Source organism: Stigmatopora nigra, chromosome 2 (genome assembly GCF_051989575.1).
Source record: "Stigmatopora nigra isolate UIUO_SnigA chromosome 2, RoL_Snig_1.1, whole genome shotgun sequence".
Classification (NCBI taxonomy): Eukaryota; Metazoa; Chordata; class Actinopteri; order Syngnathiformes; family Syngnathidae; genus Stigmatopora; species Stigmatopora nigra.
In genome coordinates, this window is record NC_135509.1 from 1,028,541 (window position 1) to 1,056,178 (window position 27,638).

A 27,638-nucleotide genomic window follows, 5' to 3' on the forward strand; every position below is an offset into this window, starting at 1 on the left:
CTGAATGTGTCCCTTTAAATATACGTCATCGTGTCCGAGTGTTTGCCATTAAATGACGTCACTCGCTCACTCCAAATTCGAAACACGCTACCCAAGCTAATGGTTGTGTACGGCTTCGCCGCCTGCTAACCTACGGCAATGTTCTTATCAGAATGATAGCGCAGCGGGGAAGCGAGGAATTTGCTCGTTTTTACACTGTCACTGATCCAACGAAGCACCAGAAAGGCTACACTGTTTACAAAGTCACCGCTCGGGTAAGTAGCGAACACAACTATTACTTGATAGCACGTAGCTAGCCATGCTAGCTAACCGAGACTAAGCTAATGGCTATATTTTTAAATATGATGTAAACTCTAAGAAATGTCAATACAATGCATGTATACTAATGTTTATTTTGTATATTGTTGGGTATGTTCTCTCTTAAACGCGAATTCTGCTTTATTTTCGCATCCGTGAGCATTTGTATTGCAACTGTGAATGAAGCTTAGCCATAAGCAAGCGTAAACTACGTAGCTAAAGGACGATGTTTATTTTGGGCTGGAAGAGTATACTAATTTGTCAGGTTTCATTATTAAGTTGGAAGGAATCTCTGTTAGGAAAATTAACGACTTGTTCCAATTTATTTTGCCATGCGTATAATACAAGTGAATGTTTGGAAAGGTGATAGGTGCGTAACTGTTTTGTGAATACCGAGGAAACCGGAAATACGCACTTTGGTAGCGGTAAGGGCGGGAAATTCGGAAATAACAACGTCACTAATGATTGACGTAAACCCGAATGGCGAAATGCAATATTTCCATTTTAAAATAACGTGACCACCCAGTTTTGGAGACTTACACTTTATCACCTAGATTATAACTTGATTGTTTTATTATGCGTCGCTCTCACCACTTTATATTCTATTGGTGATGTCTCCCTCTTCCCTTTGTCTTTCATTATAAATGGTACCCATTGTAAGGCTCTCTACTCTACCCATAGTTCTTTAGAATCGTATTATAATCCTGATGTATTTACCCTTCTCTTGCTTCAGATCATTTCTCGGAAGAACCCAGAGGATGTACGAGAGGTAAGACAAACTTTTCAGTCAAGATCTGGTCTTAGGAATGCACTATACCCGGATGCTACGCTAATAGCTACTGCATGATGCCAATTACTGAGCCCAGTTTTCCCTGTTTTCCAGATAACGGTATGGAAACGCTACAGCGACTTTCGGAAACTTCACCAGAACCTCTGGCAGCTGCATAAGAATGTTTGCAGCCAATCGGAACTTTTTCCTCCCTTTGCCAAGGCTAAAGTGTTTGGTAAGTTTTCTTGTGGGCATATTTGGGGGAAATATTCTTTTGAACAGTCATTGTAGTCAAAATAATTGTTAAATTAGTAACCATATTTGCAAACCCATTGGATTACTGTTTTGCGGTCAGGTCGCTTCGATGACTCGGTAATCGAGGAGAGAAGACAGCGTTTGGAGGATTTGCTGCAGTTTTCGGCAAATATTCCCGCTTTGTACTGCAGTCAACACATCCAAGAGTTTTTTAAGGTAGGTTGGACGAGCAAAGGTCATTCCAAAAGTGCCATTTTTGACACGTGTTGTCTAGGGAGGCAAAGTCCACGACGGGTCGGAACTCATCGGACCGTCCGAGCCTTTCTCCGACTTCCTCGCCGACAGTTTGTCCGACTCTAGCTCGGATGGTAAGAAAAGACGGTAAAGTCAGATTTGGACACTTCTGACCCTGAAATATTTTTTGTTGTTTCTTCAGTTCAACGCGACCTCAGTTTTGCAGAAGATTTGACTATCACATCCGAGTATGGAGGTATGTAATTTAGGGGGTGTTTTCCAAAAATGTATCGGTATGTTCTCGTTAAGATATCATTCAGTTTAGGGCACTGAAAATGTATAGTAAATTACCAAAATGAAAACATTGGTTGCCATTTTGTGTCGGAATTATGATTCCATTTTTGTTTTTGTATTCTTCCAGGGCCTTTGAGTGACAGTAGTGACGTGAACTGCTCGGCTTTGGACACAGACTCTTTAACTGGGCTGGACGATGGCATGGCCTCGGGCCGCGCTTCCCCAATTCGGCCACACGGGGGCAGCGCTCCTCGCCCATCGCCCAAGCCCGGCCGCACGTCGCTCTTCGCCAGGAAAAGCGCGGAGAGGCTGAAGGCCGACTACCTGGAACGAGCCGGCGAACTAATCCGCCTGGCCGGGCAGAGGGAAAAAGCGCACGACTACCAGGCGGCGTTTTCCTTCTACCGCAGCGGCGTGGACTTGTTGCTACAAGGCGTTCAAGGTCAGGCGGTCAAATCCGTTCCTCACGGTTTTAGTCGGGAACTTTGACTGACTCCATCCAACCACAGGTGAGCCCAGTCCCACTCGAAGGGAGGCGGTGAAGAAGAAGACCGCCGAGTACTTGATGCGAGCCGAGCAAATATCCAGTCAGCATCTGAGCGGCGATATGGGTCAAGGGTCGGCACAAATTGTGGTGAGATGCCGCTAAATTTAGCTGCTTTCTTTGGAGATATTTTTTTTCTAACAGAAGGATTTGGCTGTTGATTTTTCAGGTGACGGGAGCACAGTGCTGCAGGACCACTATCAGAGGGATCCAGCAAAGTTTCTCTGATGATCTTGGTGCTTATAGGGTCTTGGGTGTCATTGATAAGGTCAGTTGAGTGAAATGTTGTGCTAAAAGGTCAAGTGACCAATACAGAAATATGACAAAAACGGTTAAAATAAGTTTTATCGAGTCGCAGTAGTATAATAAAGGCTAAAATATTAGGAAAATATCCCAGTTATTCCTTTAAAAGCAGAAACTTGCCTTAAAAATGTGTAAATATACATCTGTATAGGATACAAAACTTGTATAGTGAAACTTTTTAGGAAAATATCCCCCAAAAATGTTTGAGTAAAATACATATCTCATTTCGCCACTGCCAATAACATCTGACTGAGGCGACCCATTACCCGCGCTTCGGCCAAACACTTGATCCACGGGTGCGCCGCTCATTAGCGGAATCATGTCCCGATAAATCCGGACGCCCCGTCCTCGTGTTAACTCTCCTCCTTCCCCCGTCTTTTCCACGGCAATAAAACACAGTAGATTTACTCGATGATATAGCGGCGGTTATAACGACCACCAAGGTCAGTTTGTGCAATGCTCGGCAAAATGGCCGCCAGGCTTTCTTCCTTCCGCCTTTGACTTTTAATGGGGGACAGTGGAGACAGATGGAGAGAGCTCCTCGCCCTTCTACCCCCCCCCCCCCCCCCCATCCGCCCTGATGTTTGTATCTTAATTATATTAGTGCCCTGGCTAGCGCCGCGGCTCTGTTTACTCACATCTCCATTCATATCCATTTAGCCCGCACCTGTTTGGTCCCAACCAGGGTCGCGCTGAAGCGCTAACGCTCGCTCATACGCGCTCGCTAGGTCGCGCACATATGTTCCACCTGTCCCCAGAGGGGGCGACGGAGAGGTGTCGGATCGGGGGTGTCGTTTTTAGCAAAATTGGGGTCTTAAAATGTATTTATTACAATTTTTAAGAGTTGTTTAAGAGTTAGCTGTCATTGAGCTGGATAGATGTCTAATCCATTTTGACAGGGGGGATGTTGGCCAAGTGGGATTTGATTGGTTGTCTATAATAAGGGAAAAATGAAGATGTCAGAGAGAAGAAGCGGCATGTATGAAGCCCCGTCGTCTTTTTTAGCCCGAGAGATGAAGGTCGAGATTAAGGGATGGCGTCGGTGACATCTGCTCGCTAATTGAAACAGTTGACACATACCAAAACATAATTGAATCAAAAAGAATGCGGCATCGTAAATCCTACTCCTATAAAACTATTACACTGGGGACACGTTGGGAAAAAATTGGGGTCGAGTTGGTGGTGGAAAAATTCCGTTGAATTTTATTGAAATATTTTATAAGTTAATTTATATACGTTTTTATTCTTACATTTTTAATACTCGCACATAAATAAAATTACAGTAGCCACATCATTTGCAAATCTCAAATAATTTAAGATAAATTTGGAATAAATGCCAATATTTTTTGTATAATGAAAGCAAATGTTAAATACAGTATTTTTTTAGTGTTCCCAAACTCAACTCCACAACAAATGCATTCCCAGAATTCTCATTTCACCAACGATAAACCCCCCCTGCAATCACCCCGTTGTCCAAGACGCAAATGATAAACGTGGCATGCCTTTGCCCAATAATTGACTCGGAACGCATGGGTTTGCGCCCATCTGCTCGCCTAATCAGCTAATAATTCCAGCCCTAATGTGTTTAAATCAGTGTTTCGCCGCTGTGACATTGCCACGCTAAACACGCCAGGGCTTGATGGGTTAATCCCTCCCCCGATTCTCTCCGTGGCGTTTATTTAGCCGATGACCCCGTCCTATCCGATCACCTGCCTATTAATGACTCTCTTCCATCACAGGTTCTTTTGGTCATGGACAAGAGGACGGGGGAGACGTTGGTGGTGAAAGTAAGTGCTCATTGGTTGGTAGGAGGAGTGTGTGTTTATGTTTTTGTGGGTGTGTCGCCCATGGGCGCAATGCGTGCCAGACGCCCCTGTGTGTGACGGCCATAATTGATTCTAATGGGCCTGTCCCTGTCAGCTCCTCTGCTCTCAGGTGTGAGACGTGCGCCAGATGTCAACGCGCGTAGATGACTTGGCGTAGATGGGCGCGCCTTGATGGAAACGGATAGGCGGGCAATGTCAACTTGATGCGGGGGGTGGGGGGTTCGCAAATGGCGCGTCGGGGCTCGCTGGCTACGGTCACTTTGAATCGGTTGGGTCGGATGTTTAGTTTTTGGGGCGTTTGTTTTGGCTTTTTTGGGGTGTACTTGGTGGGTTTTGGGGAGTAGTTGTAGATGTAAAGAAAATGAATATATTGGGTTTATGGGTCATAATAGAGCTTTGTTTTCAATTTTGGCGGTTTCATCTCGAACAATATGGACGATTGTTGCCATTTGAATTTCCCATAAGTAATATGTAGTGGCAGCTATTATATTTGGTTTTCACACAATCATATAACAATAATATAATTTTTTTTAAAAGTATTAATTTTTTCCCTTTTCCCATCAGGCTTTGAGAAAAAGCAGCGACTGCGGCCGTGCCAAAACGACGCTGGCGCCCCGGAGCGTCCCCCACATGGTGCGGCTGGAAAAGGCGGTGGACACGGACGACGCCGTCTTCCTCTTCCTGCGGCACGCCGAGGGTGAGGCGCCTCATCTTTTTTTGCGCTCGTCTCGGCGTGCCCTTGTCGCCCGCCGACAGATGTTTGATGGAGATGGGTGTGTGTCACAGGTCGTTATTCCCGGAGCAGGTGGCGCCGCGCTTCATTAGCTATGCCAACACCTGGGCCTTCTTACATCTCTCTCGCATTAGGGGCGGACCCATATTTAGAACCGGGGTGTCCAAACTATAAATTGTTTTTTTTTTAATATACTGCCTTAAATATAACATAAGTTTTTTTTTGGTGCGGTGGTTAAGTGGTTTTTGCCTTTTGGGCTCGCAGTTCTGGGGTTCTGGGTTCGAACCCCTTTTTTTTTTTTTTTTTTTTTTTTATCTGGCTGAAATTTGACCATTTATCATCCGCAGGGGGAAAGCTGTGGTCCCACGTTGCCAAATACCTGCGCAATTCCAGTCCAGAGGAGACTTTCGACATCCCGTTCATCCAAAAGAGCCACAAAGCGGGCGTAGGCTCGCCCCAATTTGCCTCGCCCTCCCCCAAATCGGACCCCATCGCTGCTCGCCCTGATGTGAAAGCGATGCCTTTGTCGCCTTGCCAAAGCCACCCCTCCTCGAGCCGGTCCGCCAAGTCGCCGGTGCCACACCCGGACTCCAGCGCCACCTCGGAAGAGGAGTGCACAGATAGTTATTTAACCCTTTGCAACGAGTACGAGCGAGACAAAGTGGAACCGGATGCACTGGAGGAGGAACAGCGAACCAGGAGCGGCGGCGCCTCGCCGGACGGGGCCACCGCCTCTTCACCACTAAGCGGCGACAGCCTATTGGACGACGATGGCGGCGGCGATGGGCCACGCCTGCCGTCCCCGAATCAACCCAGACGTGCGCTCATGGAGTTTTTCCGCATCGACAGTAAAGACAGCGCTGGCGAGGCCACCTGGGCGGAGCCACAGCGCCGGCCGTCCGACCACGGCGAGGACCTCCTGGAGCTGGATCCCCAGGTCAAAGGTCACGGCGCAAAGTTAAGTAAAGACGCCGAAGAATCTGTGCCGGTCATTTCTTTTGAAGAGGCGCTGAATGAAGACGAGGGTCACCCGCCGGACCTTTTGGTCAACCTCCCCTCGACGGACCAAGCCGACCAATCGGAGACGGCGATGCCCCACCCCGGCCCAGAGGTCGCGACCTCGCCCAGAAGATCCACCGAGCCGGATGTTTTACCGCTTCCCGGGCGACCTTTGCCCTCCTGCATGTCCTCAGATGCCCTGACCTCGCTGTGGGACGACTACAGCTTGACTTTTGGACAAAAAGATGGCGAGGAGGACGGACCCTCACGCCAGGTAGAAGACTGTGTGTCCGCGCCGAGAGAAGAAGTGGTGGAGAAATTGGAGGACGGAGGGGAAGCGGATCGTGTGTCCCGCCTGTTTTCAGAGCTGGACCAGCTGTCTGTGGCCGTGTCCCACGCTCGAATCCCAGAGGCCTTCGTCCGCTGCTGGGCCGTGGAGATGGTGACGGCGCTGGACCGCCTGCACCGGGAGGGCGTGGTCTGTCGGGACCTCAACCCCAACAACATCTTGCTCGATCGACATGGTAAGATTGAAAATAGAATTTAAAAACATTTCTCAGGCTCCAGTTAGATGAACTTGCACTACCTTCCATGGCCGTCGGAGGGCAGTACAAGTCAAACTGATGCTTATATTAGTACTATTTTGAGTTTTATTGTTATATTTTAATTTGCTTTGTACAATGCTAAAATGTAAATAGTCACTTCTTGTCTCTGATAGACGATGATCGTCTCCCCTTCTGACTGGAAATGAAAAATTGGACGTCCATGGCCGTCAAGGGCGCCAAAGCGACCCCCAAGCGCCGTCTTAATCTCTCCTCCTCCTCCGTAAATAAAGACGAGAGGCGGCTTTTTTTTTCTTTTTTTTTTCTTTACAATCATCTCCCTCACCTCGTTACCAACACGCGTCTAATTAGCTGAGTGGCTGTTTTAGTCTCCCCCGCGGTCATTATTGTTCTAAAGGGCCCATCAAGCAAGTAGCGCGGCGCACGGTTTTGGCTAGCTTGGGCTAATGGCCGCGGCTACCTAATGACACCATTAGTTCTAATGACGGCGTTAACGGGGAGCCGCTAAACGGGAGTAATCGCCCTGGCGGCCTACTCCAAAACGGCCTGGTGGTGGTGGTGGTGGTGGTGGGAAGGAAGCGCTTGGCGGCGAGGGGGTGCAAACTTTTGGAAAGTGCAAAGTCAGTCACACTTGACTGGGACGGACACTAAATTAAAATTGTTGTTTTTTTGTTTTCAGGACACGTTCAGCTGACTTATTTCTGTCGTTGGAGTGACGTGGAAGAGTCATGTGACCAGGACGCCTGCGAGAACATGTACTGCGCGCCAGGTAAGCCCTTATTTTGAAATTATTTTTATAGTAGCGTTTAGTGGCGAGTCAGAAAATGAGAATGCAGGTCGTCGTGACAGTGAATTTTAAAAGTTTAGTTGGAGCTAAAAAATAGTAAGGTAGGTTTAAAAAGATTTTTTAGTTTAGAATGAAAATTGTATTTGACAAGAAACATGGTTTTAAATTCCTAAGTGACTCCCTATAAATTTTACCAATTTTAACCTCCCTTAAAAACTTATTAATTGCCACCGTTTTTGTCGAAAATGGAGCCAAACATAGTGCCAAAACATCTGGTTTTGCGTCGCCCTTGTCGAACAAAAGAATCTATTTGAATTGCTCCCCCGCGGGCCGTACGTTTGACACCCCCCTCTCCGCGTCCTCCCTCCCGCTCTAGAGGTTTCGGCGGCGCAACGGCGAGGAGGGCCGGCCGGCCGGCGTTAGCGCGGGCTGCTTTGTTGCCCCCGGCAGGCTGGTGGCAGCTCTGGCATGTTGTTTAAAAGCTGTCCAAAGCAAAGCGTTTGCCACTGGCTCACACACACTGACTGCCAGCCTGCCTTTCTTCTCCGCACTTTGTGCAAATAAATAGAAGCGTGCGTGCGCCCTCATTATATAGAAATATCTCTTTTGTATTTTCGGACCAAAATACACACATGTACGCACTCGTGTTTCTATTTAGACTCAAATTAAAGGTAAATATATGTCAAAATAGTTTGTTAAAATGCCATCGAAGAATTTAAGGACGCTGAAAGTGCAGATTTTTTAAATATGTTATTATATTAAATATTTCTGAATATAATTAACTTATATAGAGTATAGTATTTATTAGTACTTTATTTGTTTTAGTTACACTTTTAAAAAAAATATTATATTTTGCTGGTAATAAAAAATGCTTAAATTAAGTCTTCATATTTTACTGAAATTATTTTTAAGCAATTGTTTTATTTTAAGATATGAGCAACTTTATACTAAAATGTAAACTGATTAGATGTTTTTTCTAATGTTAGTTTTCATAAAATAAAATTAGACTGGTTACCATTTAAACTAAATGATCTCAAAAAACATCCTTATTTCAAAAGCAATAACAATCCACCACTCCACATCTTCAGGAGCAAATTGATTAAATAACCTAAAGACATTAATCTCAATAATCCTCCTGTGCTTTAATACAATTTAAATCATAAAAAAAAACCATATCCGCGCCCGTTGGATTTGCCCTCGACTTCTTTTGTTGATAATATCGTCTTACAGCCCAAGATATTTAATTTAAAACCATGTAAAGGATCATCCCCTTCCAAAAAAATCAGATTGTAAAAAACCGAAGACAACGACGTATGCTATTAATCCTCCAAGTACAAACATTGTAGTAACCATAACTACCACTAGAGAGCGCGTGACACCACCCCAGTATCCCAATGTACTTTTTAACACTTTTTTTTTTTTTTGTTATTGTTATTTTTATAGACCCGAATTGCGATATTTTTTTTCCATTCACCCTAAACGTGTGTGTGTGTGTTTATTTTTATTTTTTGATCTCGCCCTTGTTATGTATTGCTGTTGATCCAGACAGGGTCAGCTCTATGGCTTCATTCCCGATGACAGATTTATGACTGTTTGCCAAAGAGCTAGCAGGGGGTCTGTTCTCTTGCCCCCCTCATGTGTGTGTGTGTGTTAAAAGGAGGAGAGAAACATGTTTTTAAAGCACACTCATTCACACCCACGCAAAGAAGAGGGTGGGTGGGGGGGCTAGCCTCGGTAGCGGACTCGGAAAAAAATGCGATGGCAGTGGATTAATTTGTTTATTCTCTTCTCTTCGCGCTTATTTACATTCTCCACATTTTGGCGTCATCAAAATGTCAGATGGTAAATGTTTTGCTTTGTAATTAGTGAAAAAGGAAAAGGCAAACAGGAGGGATGGGAGAAAGTGGATAATAGGATAATATTGTTTTTTTATATATACTGGTAAATTTGAATTCATATGGGCAAAAACTTGTTATTTTAGGTTGTTACTGTTATTGAATTGAACTGAATTTAATTGAGTGATTATACCAGTAGAATTAGATTTGTGGCTTGACTATAAAGTGCACAAATATCAAACAAACAGATAAATAATTATTAAATAATAACTACAACTAATAAATAAATGATTAATATATCTGTAAATAGTCAAAACATTGAGTAGCAAGTGCACAAATAATGATAAAGAAACCCACCCGACTGTGTTAATACTTGAGTCGAAAAATAATACTTAAAATAAATACTTTTTAAAATACTTTAATACTTCATACTTTTTTTCAGAGTTCTGTAACATAGACTGACAAGTATTCTTTATCCCCTGTCAAGAAAACGACTCATAATTTCCACAAAAATGTATTTCTGTACTACAAGTTATCACAACATCCAATTGATAGAGTTAGCGGCCTTAAATCATACTTATCCAATTTGACAAAATACCACAACTTGCCCACGTATATTCTTCATCCTCTACCTAAAATAAACCCACTATGCTCATGGCTTCTTCTCACTTCCCGTCTCAAGCACGAGCTCACATCCGAGTTGAAGGCGCAGTCGCTCCGTGGAAGAGTCGTTGGCCGATGACCCCGCGGCCCGTGGGACTCTGTTAAAGCCAACCCCCCGCCCTCCCCCAGGTCCCCTTTCTCCCCCATCTCCGTGCCCGGCTCTGACAGAGCGGTAAGTGCGGCCAGCTCGGGCGGCTCGGCCCGGCCGCCTGGCTTCCCCCCCCCCCTCTCCCCGCAGCTCCTCAGACATTAATCGGTGGTGACGACATCGACCTTGCTCTGAGACGCGTGCTCGCCCTCCCGCCCGCCGCTGGCCCTCCGGCGAGGAGCCGCGCAGGTATCGCTAGTCGGTTCCATGACCGTCTTCTCTCCTCGGCTGTCAAAACAGTGGTCCCGGGGTGCCCCCGATGTTAGCTGGCGGTAGCGCGCCGGCCTCGGCTAACCTTGGCTGCAAGAGAGCCGCGCCGGGGCCTCCGGGAGAGCGGGGGTCTTTGTCTCTGGTGTTCGCCCCAGCTGAGGAGCTCCGTCTCCGGGCGCGCGGGGGGTCACGGGGGCCTCCCCTCCGGGGCCGACGGCGCCGCGGGGAGGCCGGGGCCAACTTGAGCGGCATGAGAAGCCATCTGGTGCCAAGCGGGGCTGCTAGCCACATCCCACGCGCACTTTTTGACTTTCACGTTTAATTTTCGGGGGGTCCAGCGGGGGGGGGGGGGGGGGGGGGTCTTAAGTCTTGTTAGATGCATGTGGATATTCTGTGGTGGTTCAGTTGCAGAGATTTGTTATGGTCACTTTGTAATTTTCAATTTTTTAAGGTTTTTCATCAATCAAATGGCGCTAGCGTATTTTCACGTATATAATTTTTTTTTCCTTTCACGCTTTAGATTTGTTAAGGCGCGCGTTTTGTCGTAGCGCCTTGGCCGCCGGAGGTCGGGTCGTGCAGATGGCGCCAAGTTGCGGCAACAGCCGCTTTCCTTCTTTTAACCGCTTTTTTATGATGCAAATGGACCTTTTATCAGACGCACTCGGCGGCGGTGTGTGCGGCGCTCCGCTGAATTACTGAGGCATTCGAGATGGCCAACGACGAGTGAAGTAGTTGCATTGTTGGGGGGGGGGGGGGGGGGTGTCAAACGTATGGCCCGCGGGCCCTCGAGTAACAATCAAATTTGCCTAAACATGAAGTTCAACTTAAACTGGTTGTGGATGCTCATTATTCCGCTTGTAATCTATTTTCTGATGTTAGCAATACCATTGGTGGACAATAAGTTCACCTAAAAAGCCTGTTTCTTAAAAAAAAAAAACATAGGACTGGGATTTTAACTGGTTGTAAATGTTCATCAAATGACATGTTTTTTTTCTTCTTGCCCTAGAGGTGGGAGGCATCGGCGAGGAAACGGCGGCGTGCGATTGGTGGAGTTTGGGCGCCGTCCTCTTTGAGCTCCTGACAAGCATGGTGAGTCAAAAACAACAAACACCATCAAAAAGTGGACTTTTTTTGTGGCAAGGCATTGTGGGACGTCTCGGGGTGGATTGGCATGCAGCTGTCCACGTTCTTTAGCGCGCTTGCCAGCTCGCTCGCTCGTGTGCATGTGTGCGTTTTTGTGTAAAGGAGGGAGCTACGTCTTGGCTAACGTTTCTCCGCTTTGGTTCTGCGGGAGCGCCGGGGGTGTCGGAGGTGTCCGTGTGACTTTCTCCCCCAGCTTGAGCTCCATCTGCCGGGCCGGCGGGTCAGCCCTCCGCGGCCTTCTTTTTCTGGCTCCGGGAGCACCGCTGGGCTCCCGGAGCCGCGCTTCAAAAACAAAAAGACATAAATAAATCAGCCGGAGAGTGGAGGTAAAGCTGGACTGTGTGGAGGTGGGAGACTTGATTATTTTTTAAGATTTAATGAGGGCTTCGTCGTCAATTTGCGGATAACATAGAATAAAATAGCTATTGTAGGAGATGTAATGCCATTTTCCTCCTTCAAAATAATTGTTTATAGCTCATTAAATGTAGTTTTATTATGAAAAAATACTCTTAGGCATAGTAAAAACATTGTTACAATTTTTTTTTTGAAGTCATTAAATTACATTTATAGGCGTCAATGCTCAAGTCCAAAAACATCATGTGGCAAAGTTTTTTAATTTGAAATTTGAAGTTAAGTTCGGAATTCTGAGAAACTACTATGATGTTAAATATATATATTTTTAATTTATATAATAATAAAATACATATATTTTCAAAAAGCCTTATCTACTATAATAGTTTAAAATATAATGTATTTAATATCCAACTTATCATTCAGTTTAAAGGAACGGATAACATTTCACATAGCCTTTTCCCACTATATTTCCACACACACACCTGCACGTAGACAAACAGCCCTTCAATTTTTCATTGTCTATTAAATTTAAATGGAGTGTAACTGTTTGCCAGCGGCCATCTTTTCTTATCAGCCATCAACGTTGCCCCATCCGTGTCCCAAAACGTGTCGGACGCCTGTTATTGTGTTTAAGCGCACGCACGCACACATCCACGCTTACCTGGGGACGAAAAAAAAACAAAGTCACTCACACAGATGTCTCCTTTGATGATTACGTCTGTGCAGCGTCCTGGCCCAAAAACACACACACACACACATAAATAAATAGCGCCTCTCCATCTTTGCAGGATAAGATCTGGCCTCGGGGCAGCCAGGAACCCGGCCAGAAGTCCCTTAGGGGGGGCTCCGGCGGGGTCTTTTAACGCAAAGCCGTCAGAAGATGCGCCCTAGCGATTAGCGGCCATTAGCTTCCATGATTCCGACGATAAGGCCTTTTCCTACTGGCGCTAATTTGCTAGTTTTTCCCCATTTTTTTTGTACGCAAATAGTGTGTTTTCAGCTAAGTGTTTTCCACTGGCCGTTCCAAGAGGAGGACACACGCTTGTTTTTTCAGGCGCGCTTCAGTCCATCCTAGGCTTTGTTCTTGTTTTTTTTTGGTGTGTTTGCGCTAACGGCTATCTGTGTCCGCAGTCGCTGCGCCAGTGCCATCCAGCGGGAATCGGACGACACACGGCGCTCAACGTCCCCGAGTCGCTGTCGGAGGAAGCCAGATCGTTGCTGGAACAGGTGGGCACTCCAACAAAACAGCTTTGGATTCTTTTCCCTAGCCATACTCCATCTTATCCCCAGTACGTTTTTTGGCCAAGTACTAAGGTAATCTGTTTATTTATTGGGCTCAGTTTGTGTGTTTTAGTTCGTCGTAATGTGATTTGTAAGTATCAGGCTGCATTTTTAGGAAGCTACAAGTGCGTGAAAAGCACTCATTGAATCATTTTGACAAACATTTACGTTTAAGAAAAAAGCCTTACGATACTTTGTCATTTTTTTAGGGAGAAAAGCCTTACAATACTTTGTCGTTTTTTAGGGGAAAAGCCTTACTATACTTTGTCATTTTTAGGAACAAATTGAACTCATTTGCGTCCTCAGATGGTTTCACCCGTCCCAAACATTGAAAACCACAAAAACAACAAATTCACATTTCAAGGGAATACTTTATTGACAGTACCAAACATAATACTTTGTCCAATACTAATGTATTTTTTCTTTTGTCTTCTCCAGCTGCTGCAGTACAACCCCACGGAAAGACTTGGCGCAGGAGTGTCCGGCGTGGACGACATCAAGTCCCACCCCTTCTTTGCCAAAGTGGACTGGACCAAGTAGCGCTCCTTCCTTCCTTCCTTCCTCCCTCCGCAAGTGCATGCTGGGAAGAAAAAGGCCATGGCATTAACACTCCAGGTAGAAATCTACATTCCTAAGGCACAATAATCCACTCGTACATCGTATTGCCAAATCGCTTTCGACTTTATCCTCCAAAGTGTAGTGTACAGTTACGAAAATAACGTCTTTGCGCCTGAACCACTCGACACATTTGCGTTGTTGCCGCTTAAAACTTAACATCAGGGGTTTACTATGCAAGTAAAGAAGCAAAATGACAGCTAACGATCTGTAAAAATGGGCATTGTCAAGTATTAAGTTTGTTTTTATGGCAAATTGCACTAACGCACTGAATTGATGTAAATAGAAGACGTTTTAAATTGTAAGAAAATCACTTACACTGGGCGCCAGACTCTGATAGGTTAACATAACCCCGTCATGCCGCTCTAGCACATCTAGGCAAACTGTACATACTACAAACAATAAAGACATTACACATAAAATATTGTGCAAAATGTACTCTTTTCTTTCAGATTGAAATTATTGTATTTGTGGGCCAAACTAAAGCTGGGCTAGGACACCAGATCCCTTCTCTTGGGTAGCATCTGTAATTGTAACCAAACCAAAGTTGGACATTTTGATGGCGCTATCTTTGTAATTCCCCCCCGTTACATTGCGCTTAACCGCCAAAAAGACGAACAGACAATCAAAATCATCATTTGTCGCCATCCCAGCAACGAACGGCTAATTAGATACTCTCCGTGGGGCTTAAAGGTCACGCAGCGTAACAGCCACGTTCGTCGTTGTCATTCATCGGCAGACGGCGTCCTCTTAAGAGACCGTATGAACTGAACGCGAACCCCCAGCTGGACGACGCTTCTGTCAGCCGCCGTGACATATTCGTACTCACGCCGGTCAGGGAAGCCGTCACGAGCGGGCGCCGCCGCGTCTCCGTCCCCAACGTCGATTAGCCCCGTCTCTCGTTAGTCCGGGAGAAGAAGCCTGTCAATCTGGCGTTCTTTTCTTTGATAGATGGCGCTGAAAAATAGGACAAAAAAAATGTAGTTAAGTTTTCATTTTTTTAAGACGAAAATGTTCAAGTCAACAATTAAATAATATATGTGATCTAACATGGATTCTTGTGTATTTTTTACAGCGTGATACTTCCTATGAAGACCTTAACATACTTTTAACCATTAAAACAAAGCTTAAATACAAACTAGTAAAGTACAAACAATACTACTTTCAAGACATATTTGCTAACGATAATAAAAAATGATCTTTTTACCATATTAGCGCATTTAGGCCGTATTAAATTCTCTTTTTTGAGCCTTTAACGGGTGACTTTTGGCATTGTAAATAATACCAAAGTACAAAAGACGGAGAAGCAAGCTCCCCCCCCACCCCCCCCTCGCCACCCACCACGCCACCCCCCACGCCACGCGTGCCTTTGCCGTAGGGGAGCGTCCGTCCACCCACCCACCCATCGGCTGGCGGGCAAGACGCGGAGGACGAGCCAAGGACTCCCGGGAAGCAACGCTTCCCGCGTCCCCCCCGCCGGGTCCGGTTGACCCCCCCCCCCTCCCGTTTCCTGGACCCCTCTCCTGCCCGTTGTCTTTGGACAAACACGCAAGTATTACTTTGTCCGGCCTGTGTATTATCTCGCTGGTGGTCAACTTTTGTTTTTGTCTTTGACGCTTTGACTTTAGCTCTCGCTGAAGCCCAGGAGGAGCGGCAAAGCGGCAAAGCGGCGTTGGCGCCCGGGGAACGAACGTCACGCGCCGGCCCAAGAGTTGCTTTGGTGCTATTACGGAACCCGGGGCGTCTTCTCCAGCTTCTGTCAGAGCCATGATGTCATTACCAAGAGACGCAATGCCTCTTGGTTAGAGACCGAGCGTGCACGCTACCGGGATGCCCAATTCGGACAGGTAAAAAAAGCACGTAACACATTAGCTTTACAGTTCGTAGGTTTAAAACGTGGCTCTATTAGCTAATGCTAGCGCGTTTGTTTATTTCCCCTAAATTTCAAGTTTTTAAACGGATCGTCAGAATCGGGTTGTAACGGAATTTCTTTTGTTAAATGTTAGCGCGCTCAAAATATTTTCTCCTAAATTTTCTTTGTTAAAGATCGTTTGAATTCAAATTTAGACGGGTTTGCATCGCAGTCTTTGGGTCCCAGGTTCGAAACTCTACTTGTTAACCCCTTAAATTTTTGTTGAAAATGTACTCACCGGCGCAACAGTTGAATCCACCTTCTAGAAAAACTAATCACGGTTGACGTTTCCACCGCCGCCGCCACGTAGGCCTCACGGCACGTTCCCCGCCACTCCGATTTGCGGCTGTAAAACAGAAAGAGACACGGCCAGACTTAATCCGCCGTAAACTGACCTTCCAGTCCGATTAGCCCCCCCCGTGCCCGAGTGGGTGAAGACCCCACCTCCCGCGCACCTCGGCCCGGAAGCGGCGTTCTCCCTCACCTTCCCCGCCGCGTCCTATTTACACACCGCCCTCCCTCCCTCCCTCCCGTGTGAGTCACGGCGTGCCAGGCTCGGATGGCAAGGAGTCCCAAGCGGTGGGCAAAAAAGACGTGTGAGTGGCCATAGCCAAGAGACCCGAGGTGTCTCCTTTCGTCGCGCTGTGGGGCCCCGTGATGCGTGTGGAAGGGCGGCGGGCGGGGGACGCCGTCAGCGCCGCGCTAACGCCGCATTAGCGGGGAGCTGGTCTTCGCCCGGCCGCGCTGTCGCAACACTTTGCTCACGCTCGGCTGCGCTTACCTTCTGCGGCTCGCCCGGTCTCTGGCGGGAGGACGTGCAGGAACGGCCTTGTCGGGGTGGGGGTCTGCCAAGGGGGGGGGCTCGTTTAAAAACAAGTAGTCTTTTAGCTCCGGCGGAATTGATCCAACCGCTTGTGTAAATCTCCGTCCTAGAAGAAAAAGAGACTTTGATTAGTACACTTTAAAAAGTTGAATAGTATGGCTTTTTCCCTAAAAAACGACAAAGTATAGTAGGACTTTTTGCGTTAAAAATGACAAAGTATAGTATTTGTTTCTTTAAAAAAATGACATAGTATAGTAAGGCGTTTTTTCCTAATAACGACAAGTATAGTAGAAATTCCTTCAAATACTTTACATTGAGCAAAAATTGTGTTTTTTTTTTTTTTTTTTTACAGGATGCTACCCGTTCCTCTTCTCTTGTTCTTTTTCGCCGGGGGCGGCGACGCCTGTTTAGGAGACTTTCGCGGGAATGTGGCGCTGGGAGCCAAGAAGCCAGCCGCTAATCTGTCTCTTCCTAGGTGAAGACCCCCCCCCCCCCCCCCCCGCGCACTTTTCCCAAGCGTGCCGAGGCCAGACGACACCCCGTTTCCCCGGAGGGAGGTGGGGCGCAAAACGGCGAGCTTCAGAGGAAGGCGGGCCCGTTGACGTCTCATGGCTTTTGACAGCCGTTGGTTGGTATGTCGCCGATTGGAGGGGGGGAGCAGGTGGGGAGCTTGCGTGGCGCTTAGCACGTTTCAAGGTAGTGGGAGGCGCAGGGGGGGGTGGGTCCCCCGATCTTGAGGGAACGCCAAGGATCCTCGGAGTCCCGGCGCATTATAGCATGGCCTGCAGTCAAACAGATGCTGCGGGCCCCGTCGCCTTTGGGGTGTTTGGGGTGGGGGCGGAGTCTGGGGGGGCTGTTTGACAGAATGTTTGTGTGAAACAACACCACTTGTTTATTTATGACATGCTAAAATTCGGTAACGGTCATTCAAAATTGTTTGCGCGTCAATTGGCTAAAGCTGGGATTGACATTTATCTCCATTAATCACAAGCAAAACAAGCCATCATATACTATGTCGGTTTTTTTAGGGGAAAAAAGCCTAAGTATACTATGTCGTTTTTATAAAGAATAAAATGCCTTACAATACTAATAGTTGTAACAGACAAAACATTAAAGCCAACTGATTCTTTTTGTGAGCCTGTAGCCCAGTGACTAAGTCATTTGCCTCCCACCTCTATGGACCAGAGTTCAAGTCCCGCTTTGTAGTCTTACCAAAATTTCCCCATTTCAAGGTAAGTATAAAGTACTACAAATTTTTCCCATTTGAAGGTCAGTATAAAGTACTACAAATTTTTCCCCAATGAAAAGGGGACAAAATGACAAGTACTACTGCTTTCTCTTACAGCTTGGTGGCCCAGTGGTTAAGTCATCAGTTTGCCAACTCTTTGGTCCCCGGTTCAATTCCCAGTGCAGGCAAAGATTTTCCCACAAATTCATCAGGTAAAAGTATAAGTATTAATGCCTAAGTGTTTAAATGCCTAAGTGTTCAGTGGTGGATGAAACATTTTGTCAAAAAATGACTAAGTGTTTCACCCCCATTTCCTTGGATGTAACGTTTCAACACCCTTGTATAAGTGGGGCACGAGTTGGTGTTGTGGGTTGCACACTCGCCTTTGCAACGAGAGAACGTGAGTTCGCTTCCCGGTGTCGGCGGTTCACTGACCAAGCAAGCGGTCGAGGGTCGGCCGAAGGCCGACCCGAGAACGCCTTTCGCACATACAGGTCTATCAAGTGTCTTCCGAACTGCCGAAGGCAGTTCGGAATATAACCTTTTGCTGAAAAGTATGACTAAGTGTTTAATAAAAATTAAAAAGTTTTTCTCTTTTTTTTTTTCTTGTTCCATTTTCCAGACTACACCGGGAATCGTACCCAGGTCTCCCAGACGGGAGTCCAGTGATCTAACCTCTGCGCCACCATGTGGACTACACTTTCACTGTAATCATTTGAGTATCTGGAGAAGTCCACAGAAATGACTAAGTGAAAAAGTGTCCGAAGCGGGATTTGAACCAAGGTCTCCCCGACGAAAGTCCAGTGATCTAACCTCTGCGCCAGCCAAGTGACTACACTTTCACTGTAATCATTTGAGTATCTAGAGAAGAAGTCCACAGAAATGACTAAGTGAAAAAGTGTCCGAACGGGGATTCGAACCAAGGTCTCCCCGACGAAAGTCCAGTGAACTAACCTCTGCGCCACCAAGGGACTACAGGGTTCAAATCCCATTTGAAGGTAAGTATAAAGTACTAAGTATGATCTGGGAGTGAAAAGGGGACAAAATGACAAGTACTACTGCTTTCTCTTACAGCTTGGTGGCCCAGTGGTTAAGTCATCAGTTTGCCAACTCTTTGGTCCCTGGTTCAATTCCCAGTGCAGGCAAAGATTTTCCCACAATTGTTCAGGTAAAAGTATAAGTATTAATGTCTAAGTGTTTAAGTGTATAAGTATTCAGTGGTGGATGAAGCATTTTGTCCAAAAAATGACTAAGTGTTTAACCCCATTTCCTTGGATAAAATGTTCAGGTAAAAGTATAAGTATTAATGTTTAAGTGTTTAAGTGTATAAGTATTCAGTGGTGGATGAAACATTTTGTCAAAAAATGACTAAGTGTTTAACCCCATTTCCTTGGATAAAATGTTCAGGTAAAAGTATAAGTATTAATGTTTAAGTGTTTAAGTGTATAAGTATTGAGTGGTGGATGAAACATTTTGTCAAAAAATGACTAAGTGTTTAACCCCATTTCCTTGGATAAAATGTTCAGGTAAAAGTATAAGTATTAATGTTTAAGTGTTTAAGTGTATAAGTATTGAGTGGTGGATGAAACATTTTGTCAAAAAATGACTAAGTGTTTAACCCCATTACCTTGGATAAAACGTTCAGGTAAAAGTATAAGTATTAATGCCTAAGTGTTTAAATGTATAAGTATTGAGTGGTGGATGAAACATTTTGTCAAAAAATGACTAAGTGTTTCACCCCCATTTCCTTGGATGTAACGTTTCAACACCCTTGTATAAGTGGGGCACGAGTTGGTGTTGTGGGTTGCACACTCGCCTTTGCACCGAGAGAACGTGAGTTCGCTTCCCGGTGTCGGCGGTTCACTGACCAAGCAAGCGGTCGAGGGTCGGCCGAAGGCCGACCCGAGAACGCCTTTCGCACATACAGGTCTATCAAGTGTCTGCCGAACTGCCGAAGGCAGTTCGGAACATAACCTTTTGCTGAAATGTATGACTAAGTATTTTATATAAATTCAAAAAAAAAATTTTTTTTTTCTTCTTCTTGTTCCATTTTCCAGGCTACACCGGGAATCGTACCCAGGTCTTGCGCCACCAAGTGGACTAGACTTTTCTTTGTAAGGAATCGTACCCAGGTCTTGCGCCACCAAGTGGACTAGACTTTTCTTTGTAATCATTTGAGTGTCTTGATTACAAGTCCACAGAAATGACTAAGTGTCCCAACTGGGAATCGAATCCAGGTCTCCCAGACGGGAGATAGGTGAGTTAACCACTATGCCACCAAGTACCTACACTTTCCTTTGTCATCAATTGAGTGTCTTGAGTACAAGTCCACAGAAACAAAAGAAAAGCCTTACTATACTATGTCTTTTTTTTTAAGGAAAAAAAAGCCTTACTATACTATGTGTTGCAAAATTTTTCAAATTTAGTTTTTTGGTTTGGATTGGGTTGGATGAATTAAGTTATCCAATCCAATCCAAAACTAAATTTGAAAAAATTCTACACTATACATTTAGAGTTTTAAAAAAATTGCTTATTATAACACACAAGTCCCATTTTAACCTTTCCTGTGTACAGACGGCGACCAATCCAAGACTCACCTGAGATGTTGATGGGCACGATGTCGGTGGGCACGGCCAACGCCGTCTGTCTCATCCTCTCCTCCGGCGTGGGCAGCGTGGGCGTTCTGGGCGGGGCGTCGGACTCGTCCGCCTTGTCGCTGGGCGTCTGCGGCCTGGTGGACGGCTGCGACCGGTCGTCTTCGCCAACCGACGACGACAGGGACTGAAAAGGCAATATATACAGTTAGAAAAGACTGTAGTGCTTTGATGTGTTGATGGAGGACCATGTGTTGCTTTTTCTTATATTTTTGGGAGAAGGATTTCCAAAAGGGAAAAGAGAGGGTTGTCGTTCTTCACCTTTTTTTCGTCCTCGTCGTCATCGTGGAGGCTGCCGGCGGACCGCCATGTGTCGGAGAAGATGGGAGCCTGCGAGTAATATTGCGAGCTGCGGAAGCCATCTTTCCTCAATTTGTCGCATTCTGAAAGACACAAATGGGGAGGAATATTATAAGTCTTTATTTATTTATCATATTTACTTTATGGTCAATAATGTTGGCATTAGAACATGGACTATGTATTTTGAGAACAAATAAAAGCCTCATTTATGTGGTATCTTTTTTTTCAAATAAAAGCCTTACTATACTATGTCGTTTTTTTGAATAAAAAAGCCTTACTATACTATGTCGTTTTTTTGAATAAAAAAGCCTTACTATACTATGTCGTTTTTTTGAATAAAAAAGCCTTACTATACTATGTCGTATTTTTAGGGGAAAAAAGCCTTACTATACTATGTCGTTTTTTTGAATAAAAAAGCCTTACTATACTATGTCATTTTTTTGAATAAAAAAAGCCTTACTATACTATGTCGTTTTTGAAAATAAAAAGCCTTACTATACTATGTCGTTTTTTTACGAAAAAAAGCCTTACTATACTATGTCATTTTTTTTAGATAAAAAGCCTTACTATACTATGTCGTTTTTTGCGATAAAAAGCCTTACTATACTATGTCGTTTTTTTACGGAAAAAAGCCTTACTAAACTATGTCGTTTTTTACCGAAAAAAACCCCTTACTATACTATGTCGTTTTTGAAAATAAAAAGCCTTACTATACTATGTCGTTTTTTTACGAAAAAAAGCCTTACTATACTATGTCGTTTTTTGCGATAAAAAGCCTTACTATACTATGTCGTTTTTTTTTTACGAAAAAAAGCCTTACTATACTATGTCGTTTTTTTGAATAAAAAAGCCTTACTATACTATGTCGTATTTTTAGGGGAAAAAAGCCTTACTATACTATGCCGTTTTTTTACGAAAAAAGCCTTACTATACTATGTCGTTTTTGGCGATAAAAAGCCTTACTATACTATGTCGTTTTTGAAAATAAAAAGCCTTACTATACTATGTCGTTTTTTAACGAAAAAAGCCTTACTATACTATGTCGTTTTTGAAAATAAAAAGCCTTACTATACTATGTCGTTTTTTTACGAAAAAAAGCCTTACTATACTATGTCATTTTTTTGCGATAAAAAGCCTTACTATACTATGTCGTTTTTTGCGATAAAAAGCCTTACTATACTATGTCGTTTTTTTGCGATAAAAAGCCTTACTATAGTATGTCGGTTTTTTTACGAAAAAAAGCCTTACTATACTATGTCGTTTTTTGCGTTAAAAAGCCTTACTATAGTATGTCGTTTTTTTACGAAAAAAAGCCTTACTATAGTATGTCGTTTTTTTACGAAAAAAAGCCTTACTATACTATGTCGTTTTTTGCGATAAAAAGCCTTACTATACTATGTCGTTTTTTCACGAAAAAAAGCCTTACTATACTATGTCGTTTTTTTGCGATAAAAAGCCTTACTATAGTATGTCGTTTTTTTAACGAAAAAAAGCCTTACTATACTATGTCGTTTTTTAGGGAAAAAAAGCCTTACTATACTATGTCGTTTTTTGAGAAAAAAAGCCTTACTATACTATGTTGTTTTTTAACGAAAAAAAAGCCTTACTATACTATGTCGTTTTTTAACGAAAAAAAGCCTTACGTCGTTTTTTGCGATAAAAAGCCTTACTATACTATGTCGTTTTTTGCGACAAAAAGCCTTACTATAGTATGTCGTTTTTTAAACGAAAAAAAGCCTTACTATACTATGTCGTTTTTTAGGGAAAAAAAGCCTTACTATACTATGTCGTTTTTTTGCGATAAAAAGCCTTACTATACTATGTCGTTTTTAAGGGGAAAAAAAGCCTTACTATACTATGTCGTTTTTTTGCGATAAAAAGCCTTACTATACTATGTCGTTTTTTAACGAAAAAAAGCCTTACTATACTATGTCGTTTTTTAACGAAAAAAAGCCTTACTATACTATGTCGTTTTTTAGGGAAAAAAAGCCTTACTATACTATGTAGTTATTTTTGTTGAAAAAAACCTTACTATACTATGTCAATTTTTCAAACAATAAATAACCTTACTATCCATGGTCTTTTATTTTCTTCCAAAAAGCTTAAGCATACATGTTTTTTTAAACAGAAAATGCCATATATAGCCTTGCTACACCGGGACCAAGCCCAGTGGAAAAATCATCCTCACCACAATGGATCTCAACCTGGCCAGCATCGAACCCACGGCCGCTCGGAGCCAGGCCGACATTCCTGGCACGTTTTTTTTCCTTTTTTTTTCTTCTGTAAAACGAGCGAGCGTCTGACTGGTGGGAGGACGTAAGAGGAGGCTGTGATTTTGTCTCTTTGGCGTGTATTTTGTTTCAAGTGATGATGGCATTCTCCCTCTCGACGGCTTGAGCGCCGCGTTAAGGCGTCCGTCCTATTATGCCGACGGGCCCATTAGAGCAATTTGCCCGCCATTGTGTTGGCGAAGAGGACCCGGGAAGTCACTAATGGTGCCTTGCGTCCACACTTGGGCGCCGTGGCCACGCGACGCCGTCCTCACCCGTCGGCCGCATTAACGGCAAACGAGACGCATTATCGGCGGCGCCCGAATAAAAGAGGCGCGCCACCTTTGGCGCACAATGGCGCCGATAAATACGTGTCGTGCAACACGCGGGAAGACGCCGCTGATGTTTTTCAACCAGCGCCGTTCCTCTTTTAATTTACGCCGCCATTAGAATAGATTTCAGGCGGCGGGGTGGTGGTAATTGGCGTAAAGTGTTTGGCCATGACTGACGACTGAGTTTCTTGGGGGAAAAAAAAGAGGCCCTTTTGTAAATAAAGGTGAAAATGGAGGTATTTCCCACCTAAAAAATGGAATATTTTTTGTCACTGTGCAATTTAAAAGTAGCGAATAGAATGGGTGTTACGTCATGAGTAAAGCCTTACAATACATGGTTGTTGTTTTCTTAAGTCTTACTATACTATGTCGTTTTTGAAGACAAAATGCCTTACTATACTATGTCGTTTTGGACGAAATAAAAGCCTTACTATACTATGTCATTTTTGGCCATAAAAAAGCCTTACTATACTATGTCGTTTTTTGCGATAAAAAGCCTTACAATACTATGTCGTTTTTAACAAAAAAAAAGCCTTACTATACTATGTCATTTTTGGCGATAAAAAGCCTTACTATACTATGTCATTTTTTCAGGATAAAAGGCCTTACTATACTATGTCATTTTTTTAAAAGAAAAAAGCCTTAGTATACTATGTTGTTTTGTACAAAAAATAGCCTTACTATACTATGTAGTATAGTAAGGCTATTTTTTTGTACAAAACAACAAGGCTTTTTATCCTGAAAAAACGACATAGTATTGTAAGGCATTTTTTCGTTCTCATTTTTCAGACAAGAACACACAAACAATTTTTCCCTTTTCTGTCCTTTTTAAAAACGTGGCTATTTGTGAGCAGGTGGTCCGAGTGGACCCCCCACACCCCCCAAATACAGGAAGTGTCTGCCTTGTCGGACGGATACGGCGACCGCTCGCTCGTTTGCACCTTTCTACTGTTTTCTTAAGTCTAATGAGGTCCTGCCACTGGCTCGTTTTGGAGGAAAAGTGGCCTTTTTTTTTTGGCCTCTTCCTTTTTGGTGCAGACCGGAAGGCCGCGTCTGGGTTCCCAAATAACCTGGTGGGGGTCAAAAGGTCAAACTGGGGGATTCCCCACCACGATTCAGGCGGTGGTCTCGAAAAGGGACGTTTTTTTTGGTTGTCAATGGGCGCAAAAGATTGGAACGTCCGGTCGATTGGACGCCGGCCCCGTGATTGGATCCGGTGGCCTTTTGTGGCGACTGATGAGAAAAAAAATCAGAGCCAAAATGGCCGCAAAGCCAAAAAACTGCCATTTCTCATTGGCCCACCTGCCGACATTTTATCCCCACGATGCCATCGTCCAATCAGTGGTCAGCTATCTTTCAGCTATACAAATCAAAAAGTATAATTTTGACAGGCATATTTAATATCACAATTTTGATCGAAAATGCCCCAAAAAAGATGAAATAAGTAAAAATTCCTAATTACTCAATACTGTTGCTAGGTAGAAAAAGGTATTACGCAACTCCCCCAAAACATAGGCCACGCCCTAATACAAATCAGAGGGTTTAACGTTCAAAGAATATTGAAAGAAAATCCAATATGGACATGGATTGGGTCAAGTTTAATCAGATCAAAATGTAATCCACGCCGTGGCTAACGGCAAGTGGCTAACGGCTAGGAAACGTCCGTCAACGTGGATCCGTCACCCCCTAACAAAAAAAAATGAATGCAGGTTTGGTGGATCTCTTTGTTCTCCGTCTTTACCGGCTAAAAATCAAGCGTGTCAGATCCTTTTTTGGGGGGTAAAAAAGGACACGTTATCGTCCCGGGACGCCGTGGCGGCGGCGTGGCGTCCAGCTGTTGACAATAAGCTTGAGCGCTTATGAGATTTAGCCAGTCAACAGATGCCCCAAATGTCTGTTAAACATATTCCAAACCTGATTAAAAGCGCCCAAATGGCCGTCGCGGCTGAGAAGTTGACGCAGATCGCGCTTTAACCTCTTACCTTTACGCTTAACCCCGCCTCCCCTGGGGATTTACGCGGGCGGGAAGGCTGCGCGATAGTGCCGCGTGTTTGGGTGAAAGCGCCGATTACGGCAGATTACTTACACCCGCGTTAAAAAGGGAATTAAGCGGAGGACTGCTTAAAAAAACGGTAAAGATCCCTTGGAGAGATCTCTGGACTAGAGTCTACTTTTTTACTGGATCTGGAAAGTGGCGGTCTTGGAATTGGGACGTTTTTTTTATGTGAAACGGGAGATAACGGGCTTGAACCCGGCGCCCCCGAGCCCAAGGGAAGTTTGGTAGCGAGCGTTTGGTGCTTAGATGGTCCGAGTGGCTAGGCCCGAGCAGGCTGGCGCCCAACCAGACGGCCCCTTTTCAAATCTGCTAGCGGAGCTAATCTCTAATCTGGAGATTTGCTCTATCTGCCCACCGTCGGTTCCTCTGGCCCCTTTGGACTTCTCGGCGTGGGCAAATGGAACCGTGGCAATGGCGAAAAAAAAAAAAAAAAAAACCAAACGTTTATCCCCAAAATGTGTTATTAAAGACGATCTAATTCCCTCGGCCGGCCGGCCGCTCCGCCGCGTTTTGCAGATGGTGGCATAATGCACAATCAGCTTGATTATAGGCTGGAATGTTGGACTCTCTTGTCAGCGGTGGGGGGTTTGGGGGGGGGGGGGGGTTCCTCGCTATTGCGGCCAGCTCAAAATGGACCAAAAACAAAGCTGAATCAACTTCAAGCAAGTCAAAACCATTGCAATACTCTGAAAACAAAAAAATACAAATACTTTTAACCCTCACCTTATCTTGTATTACTTATTTTCCCATAAACAACAACAGCTATAAAAACTAAATCAATAGCCCACTCTAAATTCCGGTTAAAGACCAAAAATTTACACTAACAATAAGCAAAAACACCCCCAACAATTTCCACTCAAACGTTTCCAACTTGAAAACCATGTTAGCGATTTCCCATAAATAGTATTTATCTATTAATTTAGCCCGAGGAACAAATTCCTCTTCCTCTTTATTTGAAAAGCACAACAAAAGCCAGCTGAGAAGGAACAACATTGTTAGGCTCAATAATTCATGTATGCTAATGCTAACCCGTATTAGTTATTCAAATGGCATCCTTTTAGTCAACAGCTCTGTTTACACTCTCTCTCTCTCTCTCTCTTCTACTCTTGTCTTTTTGATCGCCCACTCCAAAGGAAGCTGGGAGATGCGGCCAGATTTACATGACAGAGAACGGCGGCGCTTCACACGACCGCCGCCGTCGCCGTCCCCCCCGCGGGCGCCCCCTTCTTTACTTTTATTTTTTTTTTACCTATTCCCTGGCCATCCGCGGCGTTCCCACCCTCGCTAGACGTCCAAAGGGCCCTTGAGCGCCACCTTTGTCGCTGGGTAAAAAAAAAAAAGACGGTGGTGCTCTATGTCTAAGGGTCTGGGGGTCTAAGGGGGTGGGGGGCCGAGGGAGGGCCCCCCATTGATAGATTAAGGACCAGGTTGGGTGTACTTGAGAAGGGCGCTACTGAGACTTGATAGGCGGGTTTTGTCAAGGGACGACTCGGAGTGGGAGGGGCAAAGCTACAAATGAAAGTTTCTGAGGTGGAGTACGTTTTGGGAGAAAATGGATGTCGAGAAAGATTTATATTATAGCATTATTCACAATTTATTTACGTTAAAAAAATGTTTGAGACTGTATAGCATAAACCCTCTAATTTTTTTCCCTAAAAAACGACATAGTATATAGTAAGTTATTTTCTACAAAAACGACCATGCTAATCTCCCTATTCAGGCTCTTTTGCTCCTTGCTAAGGACCCAAATGCTAACATTTTGCTATGCAATCAATCCCCTGTGTGTGTTTTTTGCTCTTTGCTCACCTCCACAAAGTCGAGTCGGCCTTCTTCAATGGCGCCACTTCAATGAGGCGGCTCGGCAGGAGTCTTGCCGGGCGGCCACGGCGCTCCAAAACATTTCTAGGCTCTTTTTTTTTCTGATTTGGCCCCGAGCTGGAATCCGAGCCGGCCGGGCTCCTCAAGGTGATCCGCCTCGGGATCCTCTTTGAAATGTCACATCAATCCGGCCATCTAAAAACACACACACCAGAAAAAAAAGTAATTTAAGTTTTGAGCGAGATACACAAAATACAAATTGCCCTCTAACTTTACTTGTTATCACAAGGTCAAAAGGAACGTGACAATTAAACAAAGTGGGACGGGCACCGTTAGAATAGAGTAGTGTAGGAGTAGTGGAGGAGTAGTTTAGGAGTAGTGTGAAGTAGGAG

The 27,638-nt window shown here is 44.6% G+C and overlaps 2 protein-coding genes across 10 annotated transcripts in view; one reads left to right on the forward strand and one right to left on the reverse strand.

Annotated features, from left to right (window-relative positions):
* Window positions 1–42: 42 nt before the first annotated feature.
* rps6kc1 (ribosomal protein S6 kinase polypeptide 1) lies at window positions 43–20,986 on the forward strand. Of its 6 annotated transcripts, none has more exons than XM_077710759.1 (24): window positions 43–254; window positions 1,031–1,066; window positions 1,181–1,301; window positions 1,422–1,537; window positions 1,596–1,689; window positions 1,758–1,811; window positions 1,977–2,291; window positions 2,359–2,483; window positions 2,563–2,661; window positions 4,436–4,483; window positions 5,087–5,219; window positions 5,603–6,778; window positions 7,497–7,586; window positions 11,467–11,549; window positions 13,089–13,184; window positions 13,677–13,853; window positions 15,232–15,401; window positions 15,482–15,700; window positions 16,941–18,028; window positions 18,439–18,814; window positions 18,891–18,984; window positions 19,874–19,930; window positions 20,011–20,073; window positions 20,391–20,986. In XM_077710759.1, exons 1-16 carry the CDS (start codon window positions 153–155, stop codon window positions 13,776–13,778), a joined length of 2,790 nt encoding a protein of 929 aa, XP_077566885.1. In that variant the 5' UTR covers window positions 43–152; the 3' UTR covers window positions 13,779–13,853; window positions 15,232–15,401; window positions 15,482–15,700; window positions 16,941–18,028; window positions 18,439–18,814; window positions 18,891–18,984; window positions 19,874–19,930; window positions 20,011–20,073; window positions 20,391–20,986. The 6 variants fall into 6 exon arrangements, with proteins under 6 accessions (XP_077566885.1, XP_077566887.1, XP_077566886.1 ...); XM_077710761.1 differs by having other exon boundaries at window positions 16,941–17,820; window positions 17,934–18,028; window positions 19,874–20,073; XM_077710760.1 differs by having other exon boundaries at window positions 15,232–15,405; window positions 19,874–20,073.
* LOC144189624 (uncharacterized) overlaps window positions 13,614–27,638 on the reverse strand; it is a 77,167-nt gene continuing 63,142 nt past the window's right edge. For all 4 annotated transcript variants that reach the window (XM_077710776.1, XM_077710774.1, XM_077710778.1 and 1 more), the window contains 6 exons: window positions 27,235–27,441; window positions 20,732–20,853; window positions 20,414–20,597; window positions 16,547–16,694; window positions 16,004–16,111; window positions 13,614–14,810 (listed from right to left, as the gene is read on the reverse strand). In XM_077710776.1, the coding sequence (XP_077566902.1) occupies window positions 14,756–14,810; window positions 16,004–16,111; window positions 16,547–16,694; window positions 20,414–20,468 (366 nt within the window). In that variant the 5' untranslated portion in view covers window positions 20,469–20,597; window positions 20,732–20,853; window positions 27,235–27,441 and the 3' untranslated portion in view covers window positions 13,614–14,755. The remainder of the gene's footprint in view (window positions 14,811–16,003; window positions 16,112–16,546; window positions 16,695–20,413; window positions 20,598–20,731; window positions 20,854–27,234; window positions 27,442–27,638) is intronic.

Bases quoted from the DNA above. Each gene is read 5' to 3' on its own strand.
- rps6kc1 (XM_077710760.1), top strand. From the start codon at position 153: ATGATAGCGCAGCGGGGAAGCGAGGAATTTGCTCGTTTTTACACTGTC. The intron at 1,302-1,421 runs GTAAGTTTTCTT...TTTTGCGGTCAG, and splicing joins TGCCAAGGCTAAAGTGTTTG to GTCGCTTCGATGACTCGGTA. The intron at 1,690-1,757 runs GTAAGAAAAGAC...TTGTTTCTTCAG, and splicing joins GTCCGACTCTAGCTCGGATG to TTCAACGCGACCTCAGTTTT.